Raw genomic sequence first — 27,083 nt, forward strand, 5'->3', positions numbered from 1 at the left:
GATAAAAAGTCTCTTGAAAGATGTAAACATTCTTACAAGTTTATATACAGTTTTTAAAAGACAAATGTTGTCTCTGATTGGTTGTAGCTAATATATGAAGTACAAAAAATCCCTTAATGAATATGAGCTAAATTAACATTGTCGTTAACCCTATAGCCCTGTGAAAGAGTCATCTTTCTGCTTTTACTTGTAGAGCCGTTTATTTAGAGTAGCCTTGAGACTGTCATTATAAAGTAAATTGAAAGTATGTCATTGCAAAAATTTAAAAAAGAAAGAAAAGCAGGGAGAAAAGTATCATTATATTCTTAGAGTCTTATCTATGAAATTTATGAAATCTGTTCCCTATTAATAAATTAAAATGTAATAAAATTAAATAGGAAAAAAGGTTTGTTTATTTGAAAGGCAGATTCATAGAGAGAATGAGAGCAAAAGAGATATCTTCCATCTGCTGTTTTACTCCCCACTTTGCAGCAATAGCCAGGCTGGGACAGGCTAAAGCCAGGAGCCTGGAACTCCAGTCATATCTCCCACGCGAGTAGCAGAGTACCATCTTCCTTTGCCTTCCCAGGCATGTTTGCAGGGAGCTTGATCAGAATTGGAGCAGCTGGAGCTGGAACCAGCACTCATGTAGTATCACAACAGTGGCTTAACATGTAGTACTTCGATGCTAGCTAGAAGTATACACACACACACACACACACACACACACATATATATATATCAATGTTATCTTACTCAAAATTAGTAACTTTACTTGAGTAAGGTTTTTCACATTGATTTAAGCAATCTATAGTGTCCTGAGTTAAACCAATATAGAGTGAATAAATTTCATTAACTGCTGGAAAATTTATCAAGACTGACCATATACTAGGTCAGAACAAGAAAAATGTATCTGTAATATTCATATCTATATTTATAATACATTTATAATTATATTTATCATAATTGTTAATAAAACTAACTCTAAATATGTGTATTTATGACTATATAATATTAATATGTAAATATAGATAATAGTTACATATAAAGTATCCAAATCATATAACTAGACTTTTTTCTTTTTTTTTATTTGACAGATAGAGTTAGACAGTGAGAGAGACAGAGAGAAAAGTCTTCCATTTGTTCAACCCCGCAAATAGCTGCTATGGCCGGAGCTACACTAATCCAAAGCCAGGAGCCAGGTGCTTCCTCCTGGTCTCCCATGCGGGTGCAGGGCCCAAGCACTTGGGCCATCCTCCACTGCCCTCCCAGGCCACAGCAGAGAGCTGGACTGGGAGAGGAAAAACCGGGACTAGAATCTGGCTCCCATATGGGCTGCCGGCACCGCAGGCAGAGGATTAACCTACTGCGCCACGGTGCCAGCCTCTAGACTATTTTTTCTACAGCACAAGTAAATTAGAAATAAAAGTTAAATAGCATCAAAGTGAACACTAACAACAGACTTGAAGTTGGAAAATTTATAAAACATGTTTGAAAATGACTTATGGACTAAAGAGAATATTACAATAGAAGTTACACAATATTTAGTCATGACTGACAATTTCCAGTGACCAAGTAATATATAGTCAGTATTTTTACATAAAAATTCATACCTAAGCATATTTCACAGAAAAGAATAAAGATTATGTGTGATTGGGTTAATCTCAAGCAGGTTGAAAGAGAGCAAATTGAGAAGGGAAAGAAATGAAAATAATAGAAAAAATAATGAAATAAAGCATAAAATAAAAATAATAGTGATCCACAAAACAAAAAGCTGAATCTTTGGAAGAGTTTAATAAATGATATTTTGCTATATTACATAATAACCAGTAAATTGAATTGTGTCTGCTTTCTAAACATTGGTCTTTTTATTATGTAATATGATTATAAGTGACATTTGCTCAGTGGTTAATCATTACTGCTATTTCCAGAAGACGTTTTAAATATAGAAGAATCAATTGAAGCTGATACAACTGTCATTACTTTCTATTATCTCCTTGCTGTCTTCTTGTTTCCAACAAGATATAACACTAACTGCCTGGCCCCTGCCATCTTTAGTGTCCAACACTGAACACATATCTGTGTAACCAAGTACTAGGCAGTGGTTGAGTGCCAAGGATTCAGTGCTAAACAAGATAGGAATAATGATAATTAAGGAAGCAAATAAAAGAAGGGGGAGTGAGACAGTACTATTGGAACCTCTGGCTTAGAAATCTTTTACACAGCTGAGCCATCAAGGGAAATTGACTTGAGAAAGTGCACTCTAAACTGGGACATGGAAGGTGTTCATGAAATGTAGCAAAGTGTGCAGTGAGAGAATACTCCAGGAAGGGTGAATGACATGAGCAAATCTTAAAGGCAAGATTGTGTTTGCTTTGATTGATTTGAACTTTCATATGATTTTGGGTAATGTTTCTTGTAACTAAAATATGAACAGCATGATTAGAAGATGCTTGTGGTCAATTTAAACTGCTTAATATTGCAGCCTCAAATCCTAAATATAATATTTTGTATAATTATAAGATTATAGACTAATATATAAAAATAGCTTATGAGTCAGTTCCTTTGTCTGTGAAATGCATAATCATACCTAACTCTCAAAAATAGTTAGGATTACATGTATGAATGTTAATTTCCCCAGAGAGTATCTTAGAGAGAGAAGGCATTAATCACAGAAGTTATCATCTTTGATTCATTCAGTCTCACAGTAAATTTCTGATACCTTTTACTCTTTTAATTTCAGAGCTGTTATCTAGAGATGAGAAGTACTCTCCACGATAACACATGTTTGTGTATTTGAAGCTCTGACTCAGTTGTCAACTTTTCCTCTCTTCTAGATAGGTTTTGTTTCTCACATGCACTGAGATCATGATTTGTAAAAACGAACCCTGTCCAGACAGATTGCAGTGTAATAATTTATCTGGGTTTGAGACATATGAGCCCTGTCTTTCCCACAGAGCTGTTTGTTTACAAGAAAGTCTGAGTTTTTACTCATACTAGTTTCTACAACCTAGAGGGTATGTAAAAAGATTTTCCAGATTGAAATGTAAATTGAGTAAGACAAAATATTCTGATCTCAAATTCCACAGTATTTTTAGTATGCCAAAATGTCTCTAAATATTCCTTTCTGTAAAATTAAAATATTTAAGAATTAGCGATATGTTTATAATTTTAAAAACTAAAGATTTACCATGACAATGTTTTCCTCAGTGTTTTAATGATTTTACTTATTTTAAAGGCAGAATTATGGGGGAGGGGATGCGAGAGAGTAACAGAGTGATCTTCCATTTACTGGTTGCTTTGCTCCTCAAATGACTGCAATGACCAGGGCCAGGCCAAGGCAAAGCCAGGAACCTGGAACTCCATTTGGGTCTTCCGTGTGGATGGTAGGGGCTCAAGTACTTGGGTCATTCAGTTGGTTTCCCAGCTAAATCAGAAGTGTAGCAGCCAGGACTCAAACTGTTGCTCATTTGGGATATTGGCATTGCAGGCAGCAGCTTACTCCACTGAACCACAATGCTGGCCCTGTGTTTTCCTTATTTCTAATACATTTGAAACATTGTTCTGTCTTTCAGTGTCCCTTGTTTAATTGTTGCAAAGAAAACATTTTGTCATATAGCCTTCTTACGAAAGCATAAATGCAGTGACTCAGATGTGTTCATTATTTCCCTTGACATTTTTGTTATTTTTTTTTACAAAAGGAAGTATAGACATGTCTCTTTGAAGTAACTTATTTTTGGATGCACTAATAGCATCTTTCTTCATTTAAGCATTTTAGTTTTAATAAGATTGGCATGTTGCTAATTAGACACCTTAAGAAATCAAAACTAGGGGCCAGTGTTGTGTTGCAATGGGTTAAGCTAAATCTTTAAATAATTTTTTAAAGAACCCCATCTTTCTTTTTTAAAGAAACAAAAATAAATATTTCTTTACTCCCCAAAGAAACAATTTATTTAATGAGTACAAATGTCATAAGTACAATTTTAGGAATACAGTGGTTCTTCCCATCATACCCACCGTTCTACCCCTACTCCCAGCCAACCTCCACCTCCCTCTCCCATTCCCAGTCCCATTCTCCGCTAAGGAAAAACAAAACAAAACTAATCTTTGACAGTCAGGACAAGAGCTGTTCAAGATACAAACCAACAAAACAGAAAATAGCATGTTATTTATCATTAAGGATTTTCTTGGAAATAATATTTATTCAGAAATTATTTATCTTCTAGAATGAAATCAATTTAAGTAGTTGACAAAATATAAACCTCCAATGAGATTTATAGAATACAACCATTTCTTTACAATTCATCCTTTAACAAGTAGAGATCTTCTAAAATTTCCAAGACTATTTATTTGCCATGATTTCCCAAGAGTTTGCTTTTGCTATTGCTTGGTTAATAAGAACAACCAGAATAATTAAGGAAGAATTATAGTTATCAAACATGTTTATTTTAAGAAAGATTAAAACAAAAAAGCTATACTGAAATTAGAATTGGTCAGTATCTTTGCCTTTACAATGTTATGTCCTTTTTCATTGATAGAGCTCTATATAATGATTAGAAAATTATATTGCTTCTGCCTTTAGAATGAGCAAAGGCTTGGGGAAAATTCCCATGGCTGCTCTCTGCATCTCAATCTTCCCATTTAAAAAATCAGGATAATATCTCCCTTGCCTCAAAGTAATGTGAAAATTATGGAGAAAATGCTAGTAAAGTCAATTTAGAGTGATGAAATAAATGCACTTTCCAGATGAGTGAATGGGTCAGAAATCACAGGATCATTATGCAAGGAAGTTTCTTTTAATAGGCTTATCCTGAAGAAAATTCACTTAGCAATAGCTGTTACTCCTTATCACTAAGGTAGAACTGTTTCCCTTTGTTCTGTATACCAAGTCCTTGAGGTATATCACTGGAGTTAGGAATTCTGAATTCATCCAAACCTTTTGCAATGCCCACTATGTGGTAGAACTCTGTTGTGCCCTGGGAATACAGTCTGGGAAGATTAGCAGATAAAAACTCTCTGACTTCAACTCTTACAAATTCCTACTTACAAACTCTCTGACTAGTTCATAAATTATTGGAAAATGAAGTTTTATGCTGCACTAGTAAGTGGGGAAAAGTGAGTAAGGTCAAAGAGTCAGTGATCAGTTACTGGTTCTGGACATAATTTCATATAAATAAACCCACTATAAGCCCCCAGCTAGCTCTTTTGGGGCAGTGCTAGTACTTTTGCATTGTTTTCTACAACCCAATGCTCCCATATTTTATAGGGCTCTAAATATTTGTTAAATACTACTTGAAAATAAAATAGTCCAAATGCCACAATATTTCTATGGAAGAAAACACACAAAAATGGTATAAACATAATGCAATAAATTAATGAAAGTAGACAGTGAAAGAACAAAACTGTGTTTGTTTACACATAACATTATTATTGCTATAGAAAACCTTAAAGAATCAACCCAAGGGCCGGCGCCGTGGCCCACTAGGCTAATCCTCTGCCTTGCGGCACCGGCACACCGGGTTCTAGTCCCAGTCGGGGCGCCGGATTCTGTCCAGGTTGCCCCTCTTCCAGGCCAGCTCTCTGCTATGGCCCAGGAGTGCAGTGGAGGATGGCCCAAGTGCTTGGGCCCTGCACCCGCATGGGAGACCAGGAAAAGCACCTGGCTCATGGCTTCGGATCAGCGCGATGCGCCGGCCACAGCGCGCCAGCCGCGCCGGCCATTGGAGGGTGAACCAATGGCAAAGGAAGACCTTTCTCTCTGTCTCTCTGTCTCTCTCTCTCTCTCACTCTCTCTCACTGTCCCACTCTGCCTGTCAAAAATAAAATAAATAAATAAATAAATAAATAAAAGAATCAACCAAAGGAAAAAACCTCCTCGAACTAATAAGTGATTATAAGAATTTTAGATATAAGATTAATATAAGATCCTAATCATTTTCCTGTGTATGAATTAAAAATGAGAAATTTAAAATTTAAAGTATTCTACCATTTACTTTAGTATAAGTGATATAGGAAGAAGCCTACAAAACTCTGACAAAAGCAATCCAATAGCTAAGTAAGTGAAGACATACTCCATGTTTCCAAGTGGGAACACTCCATATCATCAAGATGTCAGTTCTTCCCATTTTTAATTTTTTATAAAGATTTATTTTATTTATTTGAAATGCAGAGTAACACAGAGAGTAACAGTTATATATATATATATATATATATATATAGAGAGAGAGAGAGAGAGAGAGAGAGAAAGAGAGAAAGAGAGAGAGAAAGAGAGAAAGAGAGAAAGAGAATATCTTTTTCTGCTAATTTACTCCTCAAATGGCTGCAGTGGATTGGGCTGAGCCTGTGTGAAGCCAGGAGTCTGAACTCCATCTTCGTCTCCCAGATGGGTGGCAGCAGCCCAAGCACTTGGGCCACCATCTGCTGCATTCCTAGGTACATTAGCAGGGAACTGGATTGGAAGTTTAGCAGCCAGAACTTGAACCAGTACTCTGATATGGGATGCTGGTGTCAATAGGCTGTGGCTTTGCCTGCTGTGCCACATGGTTTGAAAATGAGCATATGAAAAGGTGCTCTGCATTTATTCTCCTGGTTCTGAAAGCTGGGACTTCCAAGGTCAAAGTGCCTTCAAATTTGTTATCAGATTAAAGCTGGCTTTCTGGTTCAGATGTGGAAGCTTCTAGCTCTGTCTGTGTCCTTCCATGCAGAAGGGATGAGGTAGCTCTCTGGGGCTTCTTTTGTGATTGCATTACTCCAGCCTAGCCACTTTCCATGGCCTCGGTTTCCAGTCTCCTCCCAGAGACCTTTCCTTCTAACACTGGTGTTTGGGTTTCAACGTAGAAATTTTGGTGAGGTTCAAATACTCAGAGGATACTAAATGGCCCAAATGGGATGATACCAGATGCTTCCAAGGATGCAGGAGTGGGGAACAACTGGCTCATGAGTCATTTGAGGCCCGCAAAATCGTTTGGTCTGTCCCTACCAAGGAAACTGTAGGTGGGACTTAAAATTCTATAAATCCATAGTGGGCACATTTTTAAGTTGGCAATTTTGTATGGCCCACAAATGATGTCATAAATATCTAAAGGGTCCTCAGCAGAAGAAAGGTTCCCTACCCCTGAGAGCAGTAGGCACTCTCAGTTATAGGTAGTGAGAAGGCAGAATGGTGCTGCCACTGTGGAAGACAGTTTGGGAGTTTCTCATGAAATTAAACAAAATCTTACTATAGCATTTAGCAATTTCATGCCTTGCTGTATCAAAGGAGTTGAAAACATGTCTAAACAGAAACCTGCACATCTTTAATCACAGCAGCTATATTCACTATCACTAAAATTTGGAAACAACTGAGTTCAGTAAATGAATGGATAAAAAGCTGCAATATAGCCACATAAATGAACATTATTTGTCACTGTAAGAAAGATGCCATCACTCTGTGAAAAGACAGGGAGGAAACTCAAATCCATATTACTAAATGGAAGAAATCATTCTGAAAATGCTTCATATTCTTTTTTTTTTTTTTTCAAAAGATTTGTTTTGAAAGCGTTACAGTGAGAGGCAGAGACAGAGAGAGAGGTCTTCCATCTGCTGGTTCACTCCTTAGATGGCCCCAACGGCTGGAGCTGCGCCAATCCGAAGCCAGGAGCCAGGAGCTTCCTCCAGGTCTCCCACATGGGTGCAGGGGCCCAAGGACTTGGGCCATCTTCCACTGCTTTCCCAGACCATAGTAGAGAGCTGGATTGGAAGAGGAGCAGCCGGGACTAGAACCTGTGCCCATATGGAATGCTGGCGCTTCAGGCCAGGGCTTTAACTCACTGCGCCACAGCGCCGGCCCCTAAAATGCTTCATATTCTATGACTTCAGTGACATTCTAGAAAAGATAAAACCATGGGGATAGTAAAAACAAACAAACAAACAAAAAAATCAGCAGTAGTCCAGGAAAAGAAGAAGGTGTAATAAATAGGCATTGTGTGATGCCATAGTGGCAGATAAATGTTCTTATAGACTTGTAAAAACCCATGGAATATATTGTACCAAGAGTGAACATCCATATAGAGCATTGGGATAATGATAACAATCTATGATAATGATATTTTAGTGTTAACATCAATTTTACAAATACTTACATGTATGAATTTCAAAAGTTCTTTGTATTGGGAACCAGCACTGTGGTGTAGTGTGTGCAAAGCCTCTGACTGCAGTACTGGCATCCCATATTGGCACCAGTTGGAGTCCTGGCTGGTCCACTTCCCATCCAGCTCCTTGCTAATAGCAGGGGAAAAGCAGTAGAAAATGGCCCAAGTACATGGACCCCTGCCACCCCCGTGGGAGACCCAGATGAAGCTCCTGTCTTCTGGCTTCTGGCTTCTGGCTTCAGGCTTCAACCTAGCCCAGCCTTGCCCTTCCAATCTTCTGGGTAGTGAACCAGTGGATGGAAGATCTCTAGCTCTCTCTTTCCCTCTGTCTCTGTAACTCTGACTTTCAAATAAATAAATAAATCTTTTAAAAAATACTTTGTCCCAAAATAAACTTATCTTTTAATTGCATTTCCATGAACTTTTTGAAGTTCTCCATTTTACCACTTTTAAGGGGATGTTGCTAATGGGGGGAGATATGTAAGTGAGGGAGCGAGGATTGTTTGGGACATCTTAGTACATTCTGATCAATATTTCTGTGAACCTTAAACTCCCTTAAGAGTAATCCATTTAAAAAGGGTGTAAACAAAATGTTTTGATTGAGAGCAAGGTCATTCATCTTAAAAAAAAAAAAAAGTTTATGCATTCATTTTATTTATTTGAAGTGCAGAAAGACTGCACTTCCAGGTGTTAGTTTACTCCCCAGATACCTGAAACAGCCAATGCTGGACCAAGCGAAGTTAGGAGCAAGAAACTCCATCGCCCACACGAGTGGGAAGGACTCACAACTTGAGCCATCATCTGTTACCTCCTAGGCATATCAGCAGAAAGCTGGATCAGGAGCAGAGGCAGAGGCAGGACTCAGCACCAGACATTCTGATATGGGGCTCTTGGGCCCCAAGCTGTGGCTTAGCCAGCCATGTCAGAACACATACCCTGAGGTCAGTCCTTGTAGTGCACCTAGCTACCTTAGTTTGTAAGTGGCAGGATAACATGGTGAAAAACCAGATGGCATAATGCCATATTTTTCAAACTCTTCATTAATAATTATTTGCAAATTTAATTTAAATGAAATAACCAATTATTGTTCTTAGTTTGGCTAATCTACTAGAATATGTTGTAAGGATATTACTAATTAGTTTATGTAATACTTTTTCAATTATATATTTGCTATTGAAATCATTTAGGTATAAAATGATTTCTTGTGAAAATCACAGTAGAAATTTGATTTTGACAGCTTTAAGAGCTTGGGGTTTGGAGTCTAATAGTCTTAGGATAAAATCTTCAGTTTGTGAATGCAGCCATGTGTTCCTTATCTGGGAAGTGGAAATGATAATTTGACCTCCATTTTAAGATTAAATGGAAGATATTTAACATAAAATGGGCACATGGTGTGTGTTCAATGACTATTGGCTTTCTTATTGTAGGGAAATACATATTGGGTATACTTCTGTGCTTCTTTAAATACTTGAATCACTCTCTTGAGGTATTTAACCAGTTTCTTTCTTTATTACACTGTTTTTAGCAATTGAATCTTCAGCTTAAAAAAATAAATTGTGGAAAATTAGTGGATAGATGGCTGAAAATTGTTTAAAAGAAAAAAAGAGATCTTCCTCACCTAAAGAGCTAAATTATTGTGATTTATATTTGTTATGTTATGAAATAATAGGAAACTTTATTCCAAGAAAATCTATTAGAAAATGTTATTTTGACTTTGTAAGTAATGGGGCCTAATATGCCTTTTATGTGTAATATAGTTTTAAATTGTATTACAGTGCATTTATCTGAAGACATATGTAGTTCTAAAAAGAATCTAAAGTGTGCTGCTTATTATTAACTTATATGGATATGTTTTAACTTACTAAGTTTGTGACAAAATGAATTCATACCTTTTCTTAGTAAGATATAACCCCTTTTATTTTCACTAATACTACCCATGGATTCGCAGTCTAAAAAAAATCCAAAGCAAAAATAATAAAGAGTTTTTAAATGTAGTTCAATGTTTCTTATTTTAATGTACCTTCCTTCATAAAATGCTAATTTTGCATTTGTAAATAACAACTTTCACCTCTCATAGTTTTGCAGAGTATTTATACATCACTGCCTCCCTGACCCTACTATCCCCTACACAAAATGTTTGTGATTCCATATTTGACTTCCTGATGGATTCCCCCTCCCCCATTTTGCTAAAATTAGACTATGGTTGTAGTGAGTATATTTTATACATGTGGAATGTTCCATCATGTGTATTTCCAGGGAAAAAGAATTCCCTTCAGGTCTTTAGTAAGATGGAAAGCCTAGCTTATTTATCTCAAAGTTTGGGGTTATCATGGAAGTATCTTCAAGATTAAAAAATGAAATGAGTATGCCCTCACGCTTTGGCTAAGTCTAGTAGTCAGCTGCAGCCAGCTTGTACTAGCTCTTGTGTACTCAGTAATTTTGTGGGATGTTTGTAAATCATGGCCATTTTGAGAAAATAAATTTTATAGATGTATAAGCATAAGACTCATACTAGAGACAAACATAAAAATACTAATAACTCTTTGCTTCTTAATTAACTTCATTAAAAAAAAAAAGGTTTCTATTTATTTGAAAGGCAGAGTTTGAGAGAGAAAAAGAGAGAGAGAGAGTGCTTCCATCTGCTTGTTTACTCCCCAAATGACCTCAACAACTGAGGCTGGGCCAGGCCAAAACCAGGGGCCAGGAGCTTCTGGGTTTCTCACATAGGTACAGATGCTGAAAGACTTGGGCGATCCTCCTCTGCTTTCCCAGGTGCATTATAAGGGAGCTGGATCAGAAGTGGAACAGCCAGGAGTGGAACCAGTGCCCATATGGGATACTGGTATAGTGCCACAGGATGCCACTTAACCCACTGAGCCATAGCACCGGCCCCTTACTTCATCTTCCATTAAGCTATCATCTTGAGGTTCCCCCCCCCAAAAAAAAAATAGAAAAGAGGGAAAGGAAAAAGAAAAAAAAAATCTGTGACTGGCACTGTGACATAGTGGGCTTGGGCTTAGCCTCCACCTGTGGTGCAGACATCCCATACAGGTACTGGTTCGTGTCCCAGCTGCTCTTCCAATCTGGCTCTCTGCTATAGTCGGGAAAAGCAGTGAAAGATAGGCCCTGTACCCATTTGGGAGACCTGGTAGAAGCTCCTGGCTCCTGGCTCTTGGCTGAGGATCAGCCCAGCTCCTGCCATTGTGGCCATTTGAGGAGTGAACAAGCAGATGGAGGACCTCTGTCTCTTTCTCTCTCTGTAACTCTGCCTCCCAAGTAAATACATAAATTAAATCTTTTTATTTGTGAGGCAGAATTGCAGAGTGGGTGCAAGAGAGAGACAGAGATCTTCCATAGCTGGTTCACTTCCCAAATGGCTGCAATAGTTGGAGCTTGGTGGGGTCTCCCACATGTGTGTCAGGAGCCCAAGTATTTGAGGCCATCTTATGCTGCTTTCCCTGCATTTTTAACTGGGAGCTGTTGAAATAGCCGGGACTCAAACCAAAGCTTATGTGGGATGATGGTGTTGCTGGTGGCAGCTTAACCTGTGCCAGGATGCCAGCCCCTTCTTGAAGTTATTTATGCTTAGCGTTGTCATATGTAGGAAATTCTAACTTCTATAATGATGCAAATGTTTTATGAAATATTAGCTACTAGCCATGAGTAGCTGTTGAACACTGGATATAGGATAATGTTACTGAGGGACTCAATATTTTGAATAACTGGATGTGGCTCATGGCTCCCATGTTGGAGACAGTATGTGTTTAGACGTACTCTGTTTTGTGGAATTTTTGGGTACCAGCTGAATTGAGAAATAGTATTTGCTATCTGACCCAGGTCCTTTACTAAAGTGCTTTACATATATTCATTTGTTTAATATTTCCAGTAGCCTTATGAGCTAGATATTATTAACTCTGCTTTACAATTGAAGAGACTGAGGTATGGAAACATGAAAGGACAAGTTCAGCTCCATATACCAGGAGAATGATGCAGGTCAAAACTCAACTCTGCTCCGTGTAGTTTCAATGTCAGACTCCTTAAGTAATACCACCTTTTGGCTGGAATTTACAAAACTGTTGTTAAAATACACATATCATCAGAAATGCTACCAAAGTTGATCCAACCCATTATAAAAATAAAAAAAGAGGGAAATGCAATGTAATAAAAAATTACCGAAAAAGAACAAAACAGGCAAAGAAATATCTGTCATTAAACCATTTTGAGCAGGGTAGTAATGAATATGTATTCAGCAGTTCATAATGTGCAGGGCTTCAGGTTGCACAAATTAGGGGCAGTTTGCATTCTAGTGCGTGTCTTAGATGCTATGCATGTTTGAAAGTGCACTTGCTTTCCTTCCTCCCAATCCCGTGAGAGCCTCTAACTCTGTGTTGAGTGCTAATAGGGGATCAATAAGCATATTTTTAAAGATTCAGTATTTTTCTTTGATAATTTTTAGAAGAATACTCAAAGTTTAATTCAAAAACATTAACTTATCCTTAGATGAAAATTTATTCATACTGTATATTTTTGGATAATTACTACTTTATTTATATTCCATTAGCTAGAATTTGTGTCCAGATACCCATGATATCTAAAAACTTAATTATTTCTTCTTGCTTCTGATCAAATTCAACAAGGCAGACATTACAGAAGTCTAGCTCAATTGAATTATTATACATTAAATCACATTCTATAAACTTTTTACCCTGAAAAATTAAGTAGTCCCATCAATGCCTCTTCAGTTGCAAAGAATATCAACCATTGACCCTTTGTAGAAAAAGTATGCATTTTTGTGCCTAAATTTATCAAAATACAATATACATCATAGAAAATTTTTAACATAGGAAAGTTGTTTTTGATTATAAGTTCGTAAGGTTCAGAATACTGAACTGAATATATAAGAATTTAGCATGTATTTAATCCCTAATTGAAATTAATTATCTTTCTCTGTGTTAAATGTATGCTTTAAATATATCTTGAAAGTATGTGAAATCTGATTTTGGGAAAATATAAATAATTTTTGACTACATGTTTATTAATAATGCAGCAAAATAATGTGAAAAAATAGGCCTGTATTATTTGTTTATAATATCCTTTTTAAGTGGAATTATTTTTATTTCCCTTATATATTTTATATTATATTCTTTACCCAGATTAGTGGCTATATGTGGGGTGAAGTCAAGAAAACATAAAGTTATTTCTCCCCTGTTTCTCAATCCCAAGTAAAATTTCCATCTATATCTTCTGATCTTTGTCTAAGTTTCCATGAGGAGAGACATTTACTGCTTTGAACTATCAAATGCAAATAATCTGATGAGATAACCCATTAAATATTATAAGCCATTTACCCATAATATGAATTTTTTTATGGATCACTTCCATTGATAGTCAAATTTTAATGAAAGGAAAAATAATGAGTATATTGATTTATTTTTTCTACTGTTAGTTCTGCCCATCTCTTCAAATGTTTGAAATTGTATTTGAGTACCTATAGATTTGGAATGGGAAAAAAATTTGATTTTAAATTGACCATTTTTTTATTACTATGCAATGTTCTTTAATTTTAGTGTTACATTCTGTCTTAAAGTCTAACATGACTGATAATGGTATACATATGCAATCTTTCTTTTGGTTAGTATTTGCATGGTATACCTTTTCCTATTTCTTAATTTCATACCCTTTTTTTTCCTGATCATTTAAGGTGTATATATTTTATAGCTTTTAATTGGAATTTTAATCAATTTATATTTAATGTAAATGCACATATTTATATTTGTATTCACTATCTTACTATATGTTTTTTGCTTCCTGTTGCCTGTGTGTTAATATTAATTTTCTCTCATTTATTCTTTCCATAAATGAAGTGTGTTTTTAAAAAAATTCTACTTAGCCTCAAAATAGGTAGCTGTATTTTTTTGTGCAATTTTTTGGTTACTGCAGAAATGTGAGCTATTTCCTTAACTGACTACATTATAGTATACATTAGTACTTTTACCACTGCCTTAACAATGCTATGATCTAGTGTATATTAACTACATAAACTCTCTTTGTTCCATGCTTTTTGGTTTTCAATGTTTTTTTAAGCCACAATGACCTCATTATGTTCTACAGTTAATGTCCATTTACATTTACTCATATAATTACAATTTCTAGTGCTCTTTATTCCTTCCTGCTTTTCTGTGTTTCCACCTAGAATAATTCTTTCTTCCTGAGGAATTCCTGTTAGTATTCTTTAGTATTTCTTTTATTGCTGCCAACAGAGTCTCTCTGCAAACATCTTTATTCCACTTTCACATTTGAAGGATATTTTCCTTCTGCATAAAATTCTAGATGGAAGGTATTTTCTCTCAGTTCTCAACAAATATCTTTCATAGTCTTCTGCCTCCCATCATTCATTCTGAAAGGAAAGCTGGCAGCCTTGTTGTTACTCAAAACACTATTGGGTCTCAATTATTGCATTGTTTTCAATGTGCTGTTTTTCCTACTTAGTTTTTAGCCATTTTACTGTGATGTTCTTGTGTATTTTTTTTTTTTATATTTTCCTTGGTTAGGTTCTGAAAATTCTATAACATTTCCTTTCCTGCGTTTCATCAAGTCTGGGAGATTCTTGCCCTATATTTCTTCAGATGTGGCTTCTGCCTCATTCTTCCTCTGTCCTCTATTTAGAATTCCAGTTGTGAAACCATTGGGTCACTCTGTGCTGTCTGTCTTGACTCCTTTGCTGTCTTCTGTATTTTCTGCCTATTTGTTTACTAAGCTTTGGCATGGGTAGTTTTCACTGACCCATCTTCAAATATATTGTTGCTTTTTTAATCTTTATCCATTATGCCATCATGTTTTCCCTGCTCAGAGGAATGAATAGAGTACCCAAAATGTAATGTATTGAACTGAAATAGACATTTGGATAATCAATGATGGTTTATTGCTCTTGTCTCTTTCATTGAGGAACTGTATTTTGTTTTGCTTTGATTTGTTTTTTCTTCATACTATTTGTTGAACTCTTTTACTATATGAGCATTAAGTGTACTAAAAGAAAATCATTGTAAAAATTAAGAGTGGGAATATGAGGGAAGGGAGGAAGAGTTGGAGCAGGGGTGGGAAGGAGGGTGAGGGGAAGTGCCACTTGTTCCTATAACGGTATAAAGGAAATATGTGAAACTTGTATAACTTAAATAAAATATATATCAAAGAAAATTAAAAAACATTTCTATCTTTTTATTTGAAGGTATTTCAAATATGAAGAAAAATATAAAGAGAAGTTCAGTGAGCACATATATATTTAATGATTTTTAACATTTTGCCACATTTGCTTCATAAGTAAACATATATATGCACATACATACTACTTTTTAAAGCAAGCATATATTCTGGGATTCATGACAAAGATAAAAATAGGAAAGAAGTATATTTTATTATGCAAGGTGCATAATTCAGTGAATATAGCATTTAGAAATATATATATATGTATGTATATATGTGTGTATATATGTGTATGTGTATATATATATATACACACACACATATACACACCAAATAGTATGGCCATCCCCACATTTTATTATATATATATGTTTACATATATTAATTTTCACTTATAAGAGAAAATGTGGTATTTGTCTTTCTGTGTCTCAGTCATTTCACTTAGCATAATGTTTTCCAGTTCTATCCATTTTTTGCAAATATCAGGGTTTCATTTTTTATAAAAGATTTATTTGTGCAGTTGAAAGGCAGAGTTAGAGAGAGATCTTCCATTCATTGCTACACTCCCCAAATGGCCACAACAAGGCGGGGCTAGGCTGAAACTGGGAAGCCAAGAGCTTCTTTCAGGTCTCCCATGTGGATGCAGTGGCCCGAGCATCTGGGCCGTCTTCTGCTGCTTTCCCAGTTGTGTTGGCAGGGAACTGGATTGGAAGTGGAGCAATAGGGACTTGAATAGGTGCCCATATGAGATGCTAGTGGTTGTAGGCAGCTGCCCAACCTGCTGTACCACAAACCAGCCCCTGACATTTACTTTTTGGAGTAATATTACATTTGAATATTATACTTTTCTTTATTGAGTCACCCTCTGATGGACGTCTGGGTTGATTCCATATCTTTGCTACTGTTAATAGTGCTGCAATAAGTATGGGAGATGCAGGTATGTCTTTTTCATGTGCTGACTTTATTTCCTTTGGATACATTCCCAGAAGTGGGATAGCTGGTCCGTTAGTAGGTCTGTCTTTGTATTTTGTTTCGTTTTGAGGAATCTTTGTACTGTTTTTCATAGTAGCTGTGCTAATTCACCTTCCAACCAACAATGTATTAGGGTTCCCTTTCCTCCACAACTTCACCAGCATTCGTTTCTTTTTTTGGCTTTTTAATGATTTGATAATAGTTATTCTAACTGGAGTGAGATGATACATCTTTCTAGGTGTGTGTGTGTGTGTGTGTGTGTGTGTGTGTGTTTCCATGACAATGAGTGACACTGAGGATTTTTTGATTTGTTTGTTGACCATTTTTATTTCTTCTTTTGAAAAATATCTGTTTAGATCCTTTGACCATTTCTTTACCATATTGCTTACTTTGTTATTGATTTTATTGAGTTCACTATATATTCTGGCTATTAATATTTTATCAGACACATGGCTTGGAAATATTTTCTCCCAGTGTGTCAGTTGTCTTTTTACTTTGTTGTTTCCTTTGCTGTGTAGAAACTTCTGACAAATAGTCCACTTGTCTACTTTTTAATTTTATTGCCTGTACATTTGGAGTATTACCACAAGAAATTGTTGTTTATGCCAGCGCCTTAGAGGATTTCCCCTAATAGTTTTATAGTTCCAGATATTTGATCCATTTTGGGTTAATTTTTTTGCATGGTATATGATAAAGGTGTTAAACTTCAACATGCGGAAATCCAATTTTGCCAACAACATTTATTGAAGAGACTTTAACTTCAATTTTGCATTTTTCTTTTAAATTTTTTTATTTTTAAAAGAAATTCCAGTTTTATTGTAACAATTACATTCTTGTTTTATATATATATATATATATATAGTTGAACATTCTAGTCATAGTTATTCAAAATCCATCTTTGATAACTACAATTACAGGATTATGTATATTTGTCTTTTTATTTACTTTTTCCCCTTTGCAAGCCTAGAAAATATTTGATCAAAATCCAAGCATGATCTACAAAAGTTATAGATACTGTAGTTGAGTTATTATCCTTCAAAGCAGGTCCATCTTATCATTTGGTTGGTAGGTAAAATTGGGATGAATCACCTTTGTTCAAACCCTGGGCTGAGTCATTGCAAGTCTTGTTTTTTTTTCTATTTCTTTTTTGCCCCACTCTCAGAGTGTAGCTCTTCAGAAGTTCTAGTTGCATGTTGGGTGCTTACTTGAATACTGTTCCTCTTTAGCCTCTCCTGCACACCAGGTTTGTTTCCTCTGAACCTTCAGGGTGTAGAAAGCTCTCTTCTGTTTCACAGAGTTTTTGTTTGTTTGTTTAAATCCTTAGATTTTTGTCCTATGAAGCTTAAGAATTAAGCTTACTTTTGCCTACTTCCTGCTGCACCATGTTACTGACACCCTTCATTTCCAAAACGGTGTCTTTCCAGTTCTAGAAGATTTCCAGACTCTGTCTTGCTGTCTCTTCTGAGCTGCAATTCTCTTCAGGATCCTCAGCTTTCTTCCCTCTGCAAGGAAGTATCACTTGCTCTCAGGGGTAAAGTAATTCCCAAAGTATTATCTCACTTCTCTGTTCCCTTCCCTCTGAGTCTTGGCTTTTCCAATTCTGGGTGGCTTCATTAGCCTTCCAATGTTTGAACCAAATTTCTAAAATGTTATGCTTCAAAAGTGACTGTGCCTTAAGCAAAAGCAGATTTCTAAGAATTATTTATGAGTGTCTTCTAGTGTCAGGTGATAACTGTTGGTTGTATATTGCTAATGTGTTTACATATGACATATTTTCTGACTCAAGACTGATGTTTTACTGACTAACATGAAAACATTACTGAGAAACAAGTTGGTGAGAGATTATGTGAGACGTGTACAAATTATAATGTAGAAGCTAAGAGAAAGCACTTTTTTAAAAAAAAAAAAGATTTTATTTATTTATTTGAAAGGCAGAGTTACAGAGGGAGAGACAGAGAGATCTCCCATCTGTTGGTTCACTCCTCACATGGCCACAACAGCTGGAACTGGGCCGATTGGAAACCAGGAGCTGGAGGCATCTTCCAGATCTTCCACACAGTTGCAGGGGTCCAAGTACTTGGGCCATCTTCCACTGCTTTCCCAGGCACATTAGGAGGAAGCTGGATTGGAAGAGAAGCAGCAGGGATAAAACTGGCACCCATATGGGATACCAGTGCTGCAGCAGAGGCTTAGCCTACCACAACACAATACCTGCCCCAAGAAGGCACTCTTTGCTTAGAGGTGGGAGCAGAGAAGGTGAGTCAGGAATGCTGCCAAGTGGAAGTGTGTATCTAGAAAGAAGCCAGCTCTGAGTCCTCGTTGACTTGACACATTACAACTTTTTTTTTTTTTTTTTTTTTTTTTTTTTTTTTTTTTTTTGGACAGGCAGAATTAGTGAGAAAGAGAGACAGAGAGAAAGATCTTCCTTCCATTGGTTTACCCCCCAAATGGCCACTACCGATCCGAAGTCAGGAGTCAGGTGCTTCCTCTTGGTCTCCCATGCGGGTGCAGGGTCCAAGCACTTGGGCCATCCTCCACTGCCCTCCCAGGCCACAGCAGAGAACTGGACTGGAAGTGGAGCAACCGGGACAGAATCTGGCACCCCAACCAGGACTAGAACCCAGGGTGCCGGTGCCTCAGGCGGAGGATTAGCCTAGTGAGCTGCCAGACACATTACAACTTCTAAGAATGCCACAGTAATACAGAAAATGTACTGCTGCTTGCTAGTTTAAAAATTGATGGATCTGAAATGTTGGCAGTGTGTTTGAGAATATAAAACTTCTTTGAAAATTCTAACTATAGTGGTTGATTTCTCCACAGGTTTTCAAAGCAATGAATATCCCACAGATCAGAAATCCTTCTCTGCCTCCACCTGAAAGAATGCCTGAAGCCTATTCTGCAAAGATCGCTCTTTTGGGTGCTGGTCCTGCAAGTATAAGTTGTGCTTCTTTTTTGGCTCGATTAGGATACTCTGACATCACTATATTTGAAAAACAAGAATATGTCGGTGGTTTAAGGTAACACATATACTTGTTTCATATTTTTAGTGTCAGAAATTATGGGGAAAATCAATTATGAATATTGATTCATAATCATACAGAAACTTCTGGATCATAGGCTATTTAAAACTTTTTTCCAGATACTTAATTTTTATTACATTAATCTCTTTAAATTTTACAGTTGAGTTTAAACAGTATTTACTTCAAAACTTTTCTGTTTGGTTCTAACAGTGTAAGATAAATGTCAACAGAATATTTAATGGTTATAGGAACAATCATAAAATATCACTTTATCCCTGTGAATATCTGAATCAAATGATGGACACTAAAGATGCAGAAAAATTAGCTCCATAGACTGTTAGACTTTTCATTTTATTGTATACATAGACATTATCCTACTTAGCTATTTTCAGTTCATAGTCTCTTGAGTGTGAGTCAATTTTAAAACATGTGATATAAAAATGAGAAGAGTGGTACTGGTATGTTAATAATAATATTCAGTTATTCAATTTAATATTTTCTTTCCTAAATGTATTATATCAAAAGGTTGTGGATTATAATGAAATACAGCCAGTTGAAATATATTTGGCATTTTAATTTTTTATGACTAAGGGACTATTTTCTAAATAATAAATTTATCATAGCTAACAATCACAGAAAATAAAATTAATCAAGTTATGATTAAAATTTGCAATGCATATAATGTGTTTTTGGCTTGCCTCTAAAAATGTCTTTATAAATCTATAAATTTCAATATTGGTCAGTTGATACAATGAAGCCCAAGACAATATAAAATAACCAGTGACATAGAAGTTGCTATATTAATTGATATAAATATTTATATATAAGTTGTCATTGATATTAAAGTACTTGAATTGTGAAGCAAAACTGTCGCATGTTAGGATAAAATATGAAGTATAGGTAGCCTAAGTGTCAAGAAATAATTATTTTTCCATAATGATGTTTCTCTACTATGAATTTCAGGGGATTATACATATTTTACATTTTTTTCTGGGGAGTAAAATGTCCAATATATTATTTTTCAGGAAGGATTTATACCATTTTTTAGAATGGCATCTTGCCACAGCTTTATTAATTAGGGAAAGCTTAATCTACCAACAACATATGTGTAAGCATCATAGGGGTTTATAAAATTATGCACATCAGTAAATATGTGAGCTTTTAAAAACAGGCCCCTCAATTGTTAAATACCAAGGTAGAATAGGAAAAATCTCCCTGCCCCTTAATTGGGTTTTCACAAAGGCTTAAAATGAAACCAGCCCTTTTGTGAATTTTTCTGTGTTGCTAATTTTGGAAGAAGATTATAGTAGTTAGCATCTCTGTCCTTTTCTTTCTCATCTAAATGTAGTTTAGAATTCCTAACCACATAAATTAAGCACTAAACTTGTGATTTTTATTTGTTCTTTTTAACAATTTCTAAAGGGTCCTGTTCTCCTGGATTCATGACCAAACATATCATTGAAAAAGATTTTTTTCTTTGCTTTTGAATCTCAGCAGTGTTTAGGGACAATATGAAGTATTTAATCAGGCTTATTTGTACTGTCCCATGGTGGAGGCATTCTGTGTCACTGTTTCAGGATTATAAAAACTGACACTGGAATTTAGCCAGGATTACAACTGTAAAACTTTCCTGTTAATTTATTTTCTCAGTTACAGATGCCTTTCCTTCTCTTGTCTCTTCAAAGTGGCTAAAAAAGAGTAAATTAACTTTGTATTTGAAATCAATGTTGTAAAGAGATGATGTCAAGTTTTATCTTTCCTTCTCCTTTGCCTCCGAACAGGATCTTTTATCCCTGGTGAATTAGTATCACAACCACTTTTTTAAAAATCAGTAGATTTGGTGAAAGACACCCAGGATTTAATCCTTTTTGTATTGAACATGATTGATTATATTTGATGCTACAACAATTTTTATAGTAATTAGTGGTTTTGCTTTCATTCACATGTGGCTTCCTTTTTGTCAGAACATAAGTTTAAAAGGGTTAAAAGAGCTTGATATTCTGATAACCAATATAAATAAAATAGTGTTAAAGGATTTTAGGTGTGTGTGCACATATGCGCTTCATAATTTTTAATTTTAAAAATGAATAACCATGAAGTAGTTGGATAGGACAGTCAGGGAAATGCTATCCCATTCTTTATTTTGTCTAAAATATAGTGTTTTCATTATTTTTATTGCATTTCATGTTGACATTAAGAAAAAAATGAGATCTTTGTGAAACATACAGGCACTTCAACAAATTAATGTAAAATTAAATTAAAATTTGGTGCAGAAAAATTTTGATGCTAAGAAAATTTTGAAATTGTCTTTTATTTCCATTTTTCTTAAACTTTTAAAAATACGCTTATAGTTACAATAAGAAATATTTGCGAATTTATGTAATGCAATTTTAAAGTTATTTACTATCATATTTTCACTTTTTTTAAAAAAATTGTTTATGTGGGGTATATTGTGGCCTAGCATGTTAAATCATCACCTGTGATGCTGGCATTACATATGAATGCTGGTTTGAGTCCTGGCTGCTCCACTTCCAGTCCAGCTCCCTGCTAATTTGCCTGGCAAAACAGCAGAAAGTAGCCCAAGTTCTTGGGCCCCTGCACCCACAGGGGATACACTGAAGGAGTTGTAGGCTCCTGGATTCAGCCTGGTCCAGGCCTGGCCATTATGGCTGTTTAGGGAGAGAACCAGTAATGGAGGATTGATCTTTCTTTTCCTCTCTCCATCTCTCCCTGTCTCTAACTCTGACTTTCAAATAAATAAATGATTCCTTAATAAGTACATAATTAATTAACAGATAAATACATTTTTGTATGCCCTGACCTCTCTGTGTCCTGAGCAACAAGATCATAATTCAGATCTCGGACTTCTATTTTAGTACATTTTCTGTTGCTATAACAAAACACCCGACACTGTAATGTCTAAAGAAAAGAGGCTTATTTTCTTCACTGTGTTGGGGCTTGATAGTTGAAGATTGGGCAACACTATGTGTTTGACCTCTGATGAGGCCTTCCCCACCCCCAGCTTTGTCACAGCATGGAAAGGGAACAGGCTGTGGTGAGCCAAGTGTATGGATGGCTTCCCTTTGTAACAACATGCTCTCATGAGAACTGACTCCTCATAACCATCATAAATCCCTTTCAGCAGTGGTAACCACACAACTTAGTTACCATGCACTGGATCCCACTTCTTAAGGCACATCATCTCAAGACAACCAAAATGGTGATCAAGCCGCCACCACAAGGACCTTTTGGGAAACAAAGCACATCCAAAACACAGCACATCTCTTCTTTATAAACTTTACCACACCAAGGTTGCTTTACTGTAGTAGCTCCCAACTGGGTCTCTTGGCTTCCTGATTTAAAATCCATTCTTTTTTGAGTTTCAAAGTCTGATTATATAACTGTTCTCAGAATCTTGCAATACCTATCCATCACCAAAGAGAAAAAGATTTGCATACCCCAAGAAAGTCTTTCTTGATCAGCTTTTCATCACTACAATGAAATACCAGAGGTAGGCAACTTAATAAAGAAAAGGGTTTTATGTTGGTTTTCAGTTCTAGGGACTTCATCTGGTGAAGCACAGCACAGAGCATCACATGGTGAGAGACAGAGAGTGAACGTGTGTGTCTGGCTGGCCAGTCTCCCTCTGCTTAAACTATTAAGATTCAATCATTACACTCCACCACTGGTTTGAATGCTTTTAAAAGGGTGTGTCTATGATAATACCAATTATATCCCAATGCAGGCATACTTTTTCTTTTTTTAAAGAAATGCATTTTTGTATGTGAAAGGCAGAGTTAGAGAGATGAAAGAAATCTTGCAGCCTTCTGTCAACTCCCCCAGTGTCCACAATAGTTGGGGGGTAGGCAGCCTGAAGCCAGGAGCCTGGAACTCCATCTGGGTCTCCATGTGGGTGCAGGGGCCCAAGCACTTGAGCCATCTTCTGCTTTCCCAGGTATGTAACTGGGGAGCTGGAACAGAAGTAGAGCACCGATATGGAATGCCAGTATCTCAGGCAGCGGCTTAACCTGCTACACCACAAGACTACCTCTAAAAAAGCTGTATTTTTAAAATATTTGTTTACCTGTAGAAATGTGAAAACTAAAAATGGCAGTTTAATGGTGTACTTAATGTGTTAGATGCCAAAGATGGAGTCAATTTTGACATTGTTATCCTCTAGCTTATACAGTAACAGTACTTTAAATATGTTATTTAATAATCAGCCTTAATTATTTTTGAATCATTTCCATTAAACAAAAATTAACAATTAAAATAATCATTTTAATATTAAAGATATAGTAGACACTGTCACTATGTTGGATTTTGAGCACTATAAAAACTCCATACGGTCATATAAAGAAACAAAGTTGAGGCAATCCATATTGCTGCATATGCCATCATTTTAGGAATCCTAAGTCAACTGTTCAAATATCAGAAATGTGTCATATCCTGGGTGTTGAGCCACCTGTTCCCCTGGGAAAATGGGATAAGGAATGCCAGTAGCTCAGTCAGCATGTGCTGATGGTCAGTGTATACATGGAGTTCTCTATTAACTCCCCTATAGAACATAATGTTAAAGAAGCAGTAATAAAAATTGAATCATTTCAAGCTTACATATATGGACAACTGTAACAACTATTTAGAACTGAAGGTGATAATTTTTGTTTTGACGATGAGACATTGTTCAGAATATCATTGACATTGTTAAAAATTATGAGCCCTTAGAAAAAATATGACAGGCTCCTTTTAGTAAGTTTTATAATTGCAGTTAAATAATCTAAAAACGATGCTACCCTCCTTCCCACTGCTTGCAGCTGGACTTGGTATAGAGTTAGTAAAGGAATCAATGTGATGTAGGGATTTGGGGCTTGAACAATTCATCTAATGGAATTGTCTGAGGACCACTGTTAGGTGGGGGGGAGGAACAAAAGCTTAATTTTAGGCAAGATTACCTTGAGGTCCCTATTTCCAACCAGATGGATATTATAATACCTGGAATTTTGGTTTAATTATAGAGATGTGGAAGTCATCATAGTTATGACATTTAAGGGCCTAAGACATTTCACCCATTTAATCATCTCATCCCACAATGAACTTTCCATCATTTCAAACTCTCTTGTTCACAATTGGTATTTTATACTTGTCACAGTATATGGTGCATGCATGTCTGTCTACCAACTGTTTGCTGATCTCTTTTATTAGTGAATATAAATATGTCACATTGGAATCATCAATAATCACCTCCCTACCCTCTGCTTATTTGACTATGACTAAATCCAGCCATTTCTTATGTCTCCCATGTCACTTATTTCCTCTAGGGGACCTTGGAAAACAAGTTTCTCTCACATTTGTATTAATTTAAAACATGTAACAAGCATGTTGGTAGGTGGTGGCTACAGTAGTTTGAGGGTAAGATGGGGTGCTAAGCAGAGTGCTAAGCAGAAGCCTGGGGTGTGTTTGTTCTGATGTAGCTTCAAGTGTTCACAGCCAAGCTGCTGTGAATCCAGTAGGCTCCTTCCTCCTCGCTCATGTTTCTTCTGTTTGGGTGGGTATACCTCCTTTCTTTCTGAGCAACAGAGAATTTGTCTGCTTCTTGTAAGCTGGTCTGTCAGTTATTTCTTAAATGGGAGGCACTGGCCTCCACTTGCACCATTTTTCCCTCTTAATTTCTTATACTATTTAGATGTCATAAAAATCCCAGAATAGGGCTTGGCTGAGCAAGGTGCTTGCCTTACTATGTGTTCTGATGTATTTAAGATGCTCACTGTGCTGTAGTTGGTTGGTTGGTTGGTTGGTTTAGAATTATTTATTCATAGCTTATTGTTTTGGCTTCCTGTGCAGCCTACATCAGACCCTAGTTTTCATTCACTGACTAGACATATGTGGACTTATTTCTTTCCTATAGATCTCAGGCCTGTTAAGGCTGGGTATCCACGTACAATCCACAAGAGTTAAGATTTGTGCTTAGCTTTTGAAGGTTATCACCTTCTGTGGTGTCCAGACCGTCTTGAGGATCTCTGACATATAATGTCTGGGGTTCACAGTTCAGTCCAAGAGATTCTTATATTTGACCAAGGCTCAAATTTAATGTTATGTATAATTTTCTATTTTTAACTTGATGGAAAGATACTTTGGTCTGAGGTCTTGATTTTATATTGTAACTGCAAGGCATTTTTATAGCATTGTGAATAGTGCTTGCTGGTTGCTTGGTAAATGTAAATTAATTCTCTTAAGTCTTAAGAAAAAAACAGTTGCCTGTGTACTTTGTAGTTTTTCATTAGATGATCCAGAACATTCATCTTCATCAATTGTTTATTTTAGAAATTGATCTCTATAAACCTAGATGTTTCTTTCATTGCACATACTTTTCCCTATTGCAGTTATCTTTTTATGCATTTTTTCCTCACCAGAAAGATTACTCAAGAAAAAGTAGAAATCTACCAAATTTGTCATCAAATCACTGTAGCTAACATTGTGCCTGACACTTTGTGTATACCAGTTACATGAATAGATGCATGATTGAACAGATACATATAGCCTTTTTGTTGTTTGAAACATTGAAGTTGTTTGATCCTTCCTTGCACCGTCTGATGTATTATAATAATAAAATAATTATATGACAGGTATCATAATTCTCTTAAGTGCAAATAATAACCACAGATATCAAAGGTTTACAGTTTTGCTAATTGTGTCCTCTCAACACGCTGATTGCTGTCACAGAAGTCTTGCTTATTGTAAAAATGTTCCATGAATTCCATGGAACTGATGCCATAATGTTTAGAACAGCATGGTAATCCAGAGTTCCACATTTATATTTTGAGAAGCTAGAGGCATATTTCCAAAATATATATGGGTATGCATGTATACATATATATTTAACTATATCTAGTTTTAACTAATTTTTCAGATCCATCTTAGGAATTCACAGAATTATTATTTATCAACTAAATAATTTATTAAACTTAGAAGTATTGGAATTTCTTTTTACCAATTTTATATTTGTTATTTCCCATTTTTATGATTTTTTATTTTATTGTCAAATCCATTTCTACTGTAATGTTAATCCATGTAATGTTTTACCATGCTAATCTTAGAAATGAGGATGTATTCATGCTCACATCATGAAAATGTTTAATACCTAGAAGATATGCTTATTCTGGTAATATTGATAAAGACATGTTCCATTTTTTTAAAGAATGGTAATTTTTTCACTAATGTTGCTGCTGGTTCTTCTTTTTTGTAGTACCTCTGAAATCCCTCAGTTCCGGCTGCCATATGAGGTAGTGAATTTTGAGATCGAGCTAATGAAGGACCTCGGTGTAAAGGTATATGAAAAACGTAACTATATGTGTATTGCTCAGAAAGCAAACAGGCACTGTACTAAAGATTAACAGCAAATGTCACACGTTTTAGGAACGAACAATTAAAAGCTACACCAGGCAGAAGCAGAAAGATGCTTTCCTTGCTTAGGGCATTTGTCTGTCTACTGTCTGAATGCCACTAGCTTGGAAAAGGGCAATCAATAGTTCTCATCTGGCACGCCTGCATGTGATTAATTGTCTGTAAGAAATAAATTCCTAAATTGCTTTAGGGGTTCAGTGCAGCTAGTAGAAGGATTTGGTTTCTTTAATCACGTTTTGCCATGCAAGTTGTATGTACTCTGATCCATTAGTATTTCACAATTTGAAACATAATTTCTAACAGAATTTTATTTTATTTATTATATGCATGATGTCAGTATTGTTAGCATGTTAATCCTTCCTCAGCATAAGCAGTAAATCAG

At 35.9% G+C, this 27,083-nt stretch overlaps 1 protein-coding gene across 4 annotated transcripts in view; it reads left to right on the forward strand.

The window, feature by feature from the left end:
* DPYD (dihydropyrimidine dehydrogenase) overlaps positions 1-27,083 on the forward strand; it is a 962,066-nt gene that overhangs the window by 258,887 nt on the left and 676,096 nt on the right. For all 4 annotated transcript variants that reach the window (XM_008264835.4, XM_089337036.1, XM_089337037.1 and 1 more), the window contains exons 6-7: positions 19,101-19,297; positions 26,544-26,625. In XM_008264835.4, the coding sequence (XP_008263057.2) occupies positions 19,101-19,297; positions 26,544-26,625 (279 nt within the window). The remainder of the gene's footprint in view (positions 1-19,100; positions 19,298-26,543; positions 26,626-27,083) is intronic.

This window comes from Oryctolagus cuniculus, chromosome 7 (genome assembly GCF_051225735.1).
Source record: "Oryctolagus cuniculus isolate XC-2025 breed Fujian yellow rabbit chromosome 7, ASM5122573v1, whole genome shotgun sequence".
NCBI lineage: Eukaryota > Metazoa > Chordata > Mammalia > Lagomorpha > Leporidae > Oryctolagus > Oryctolagus cuniculus.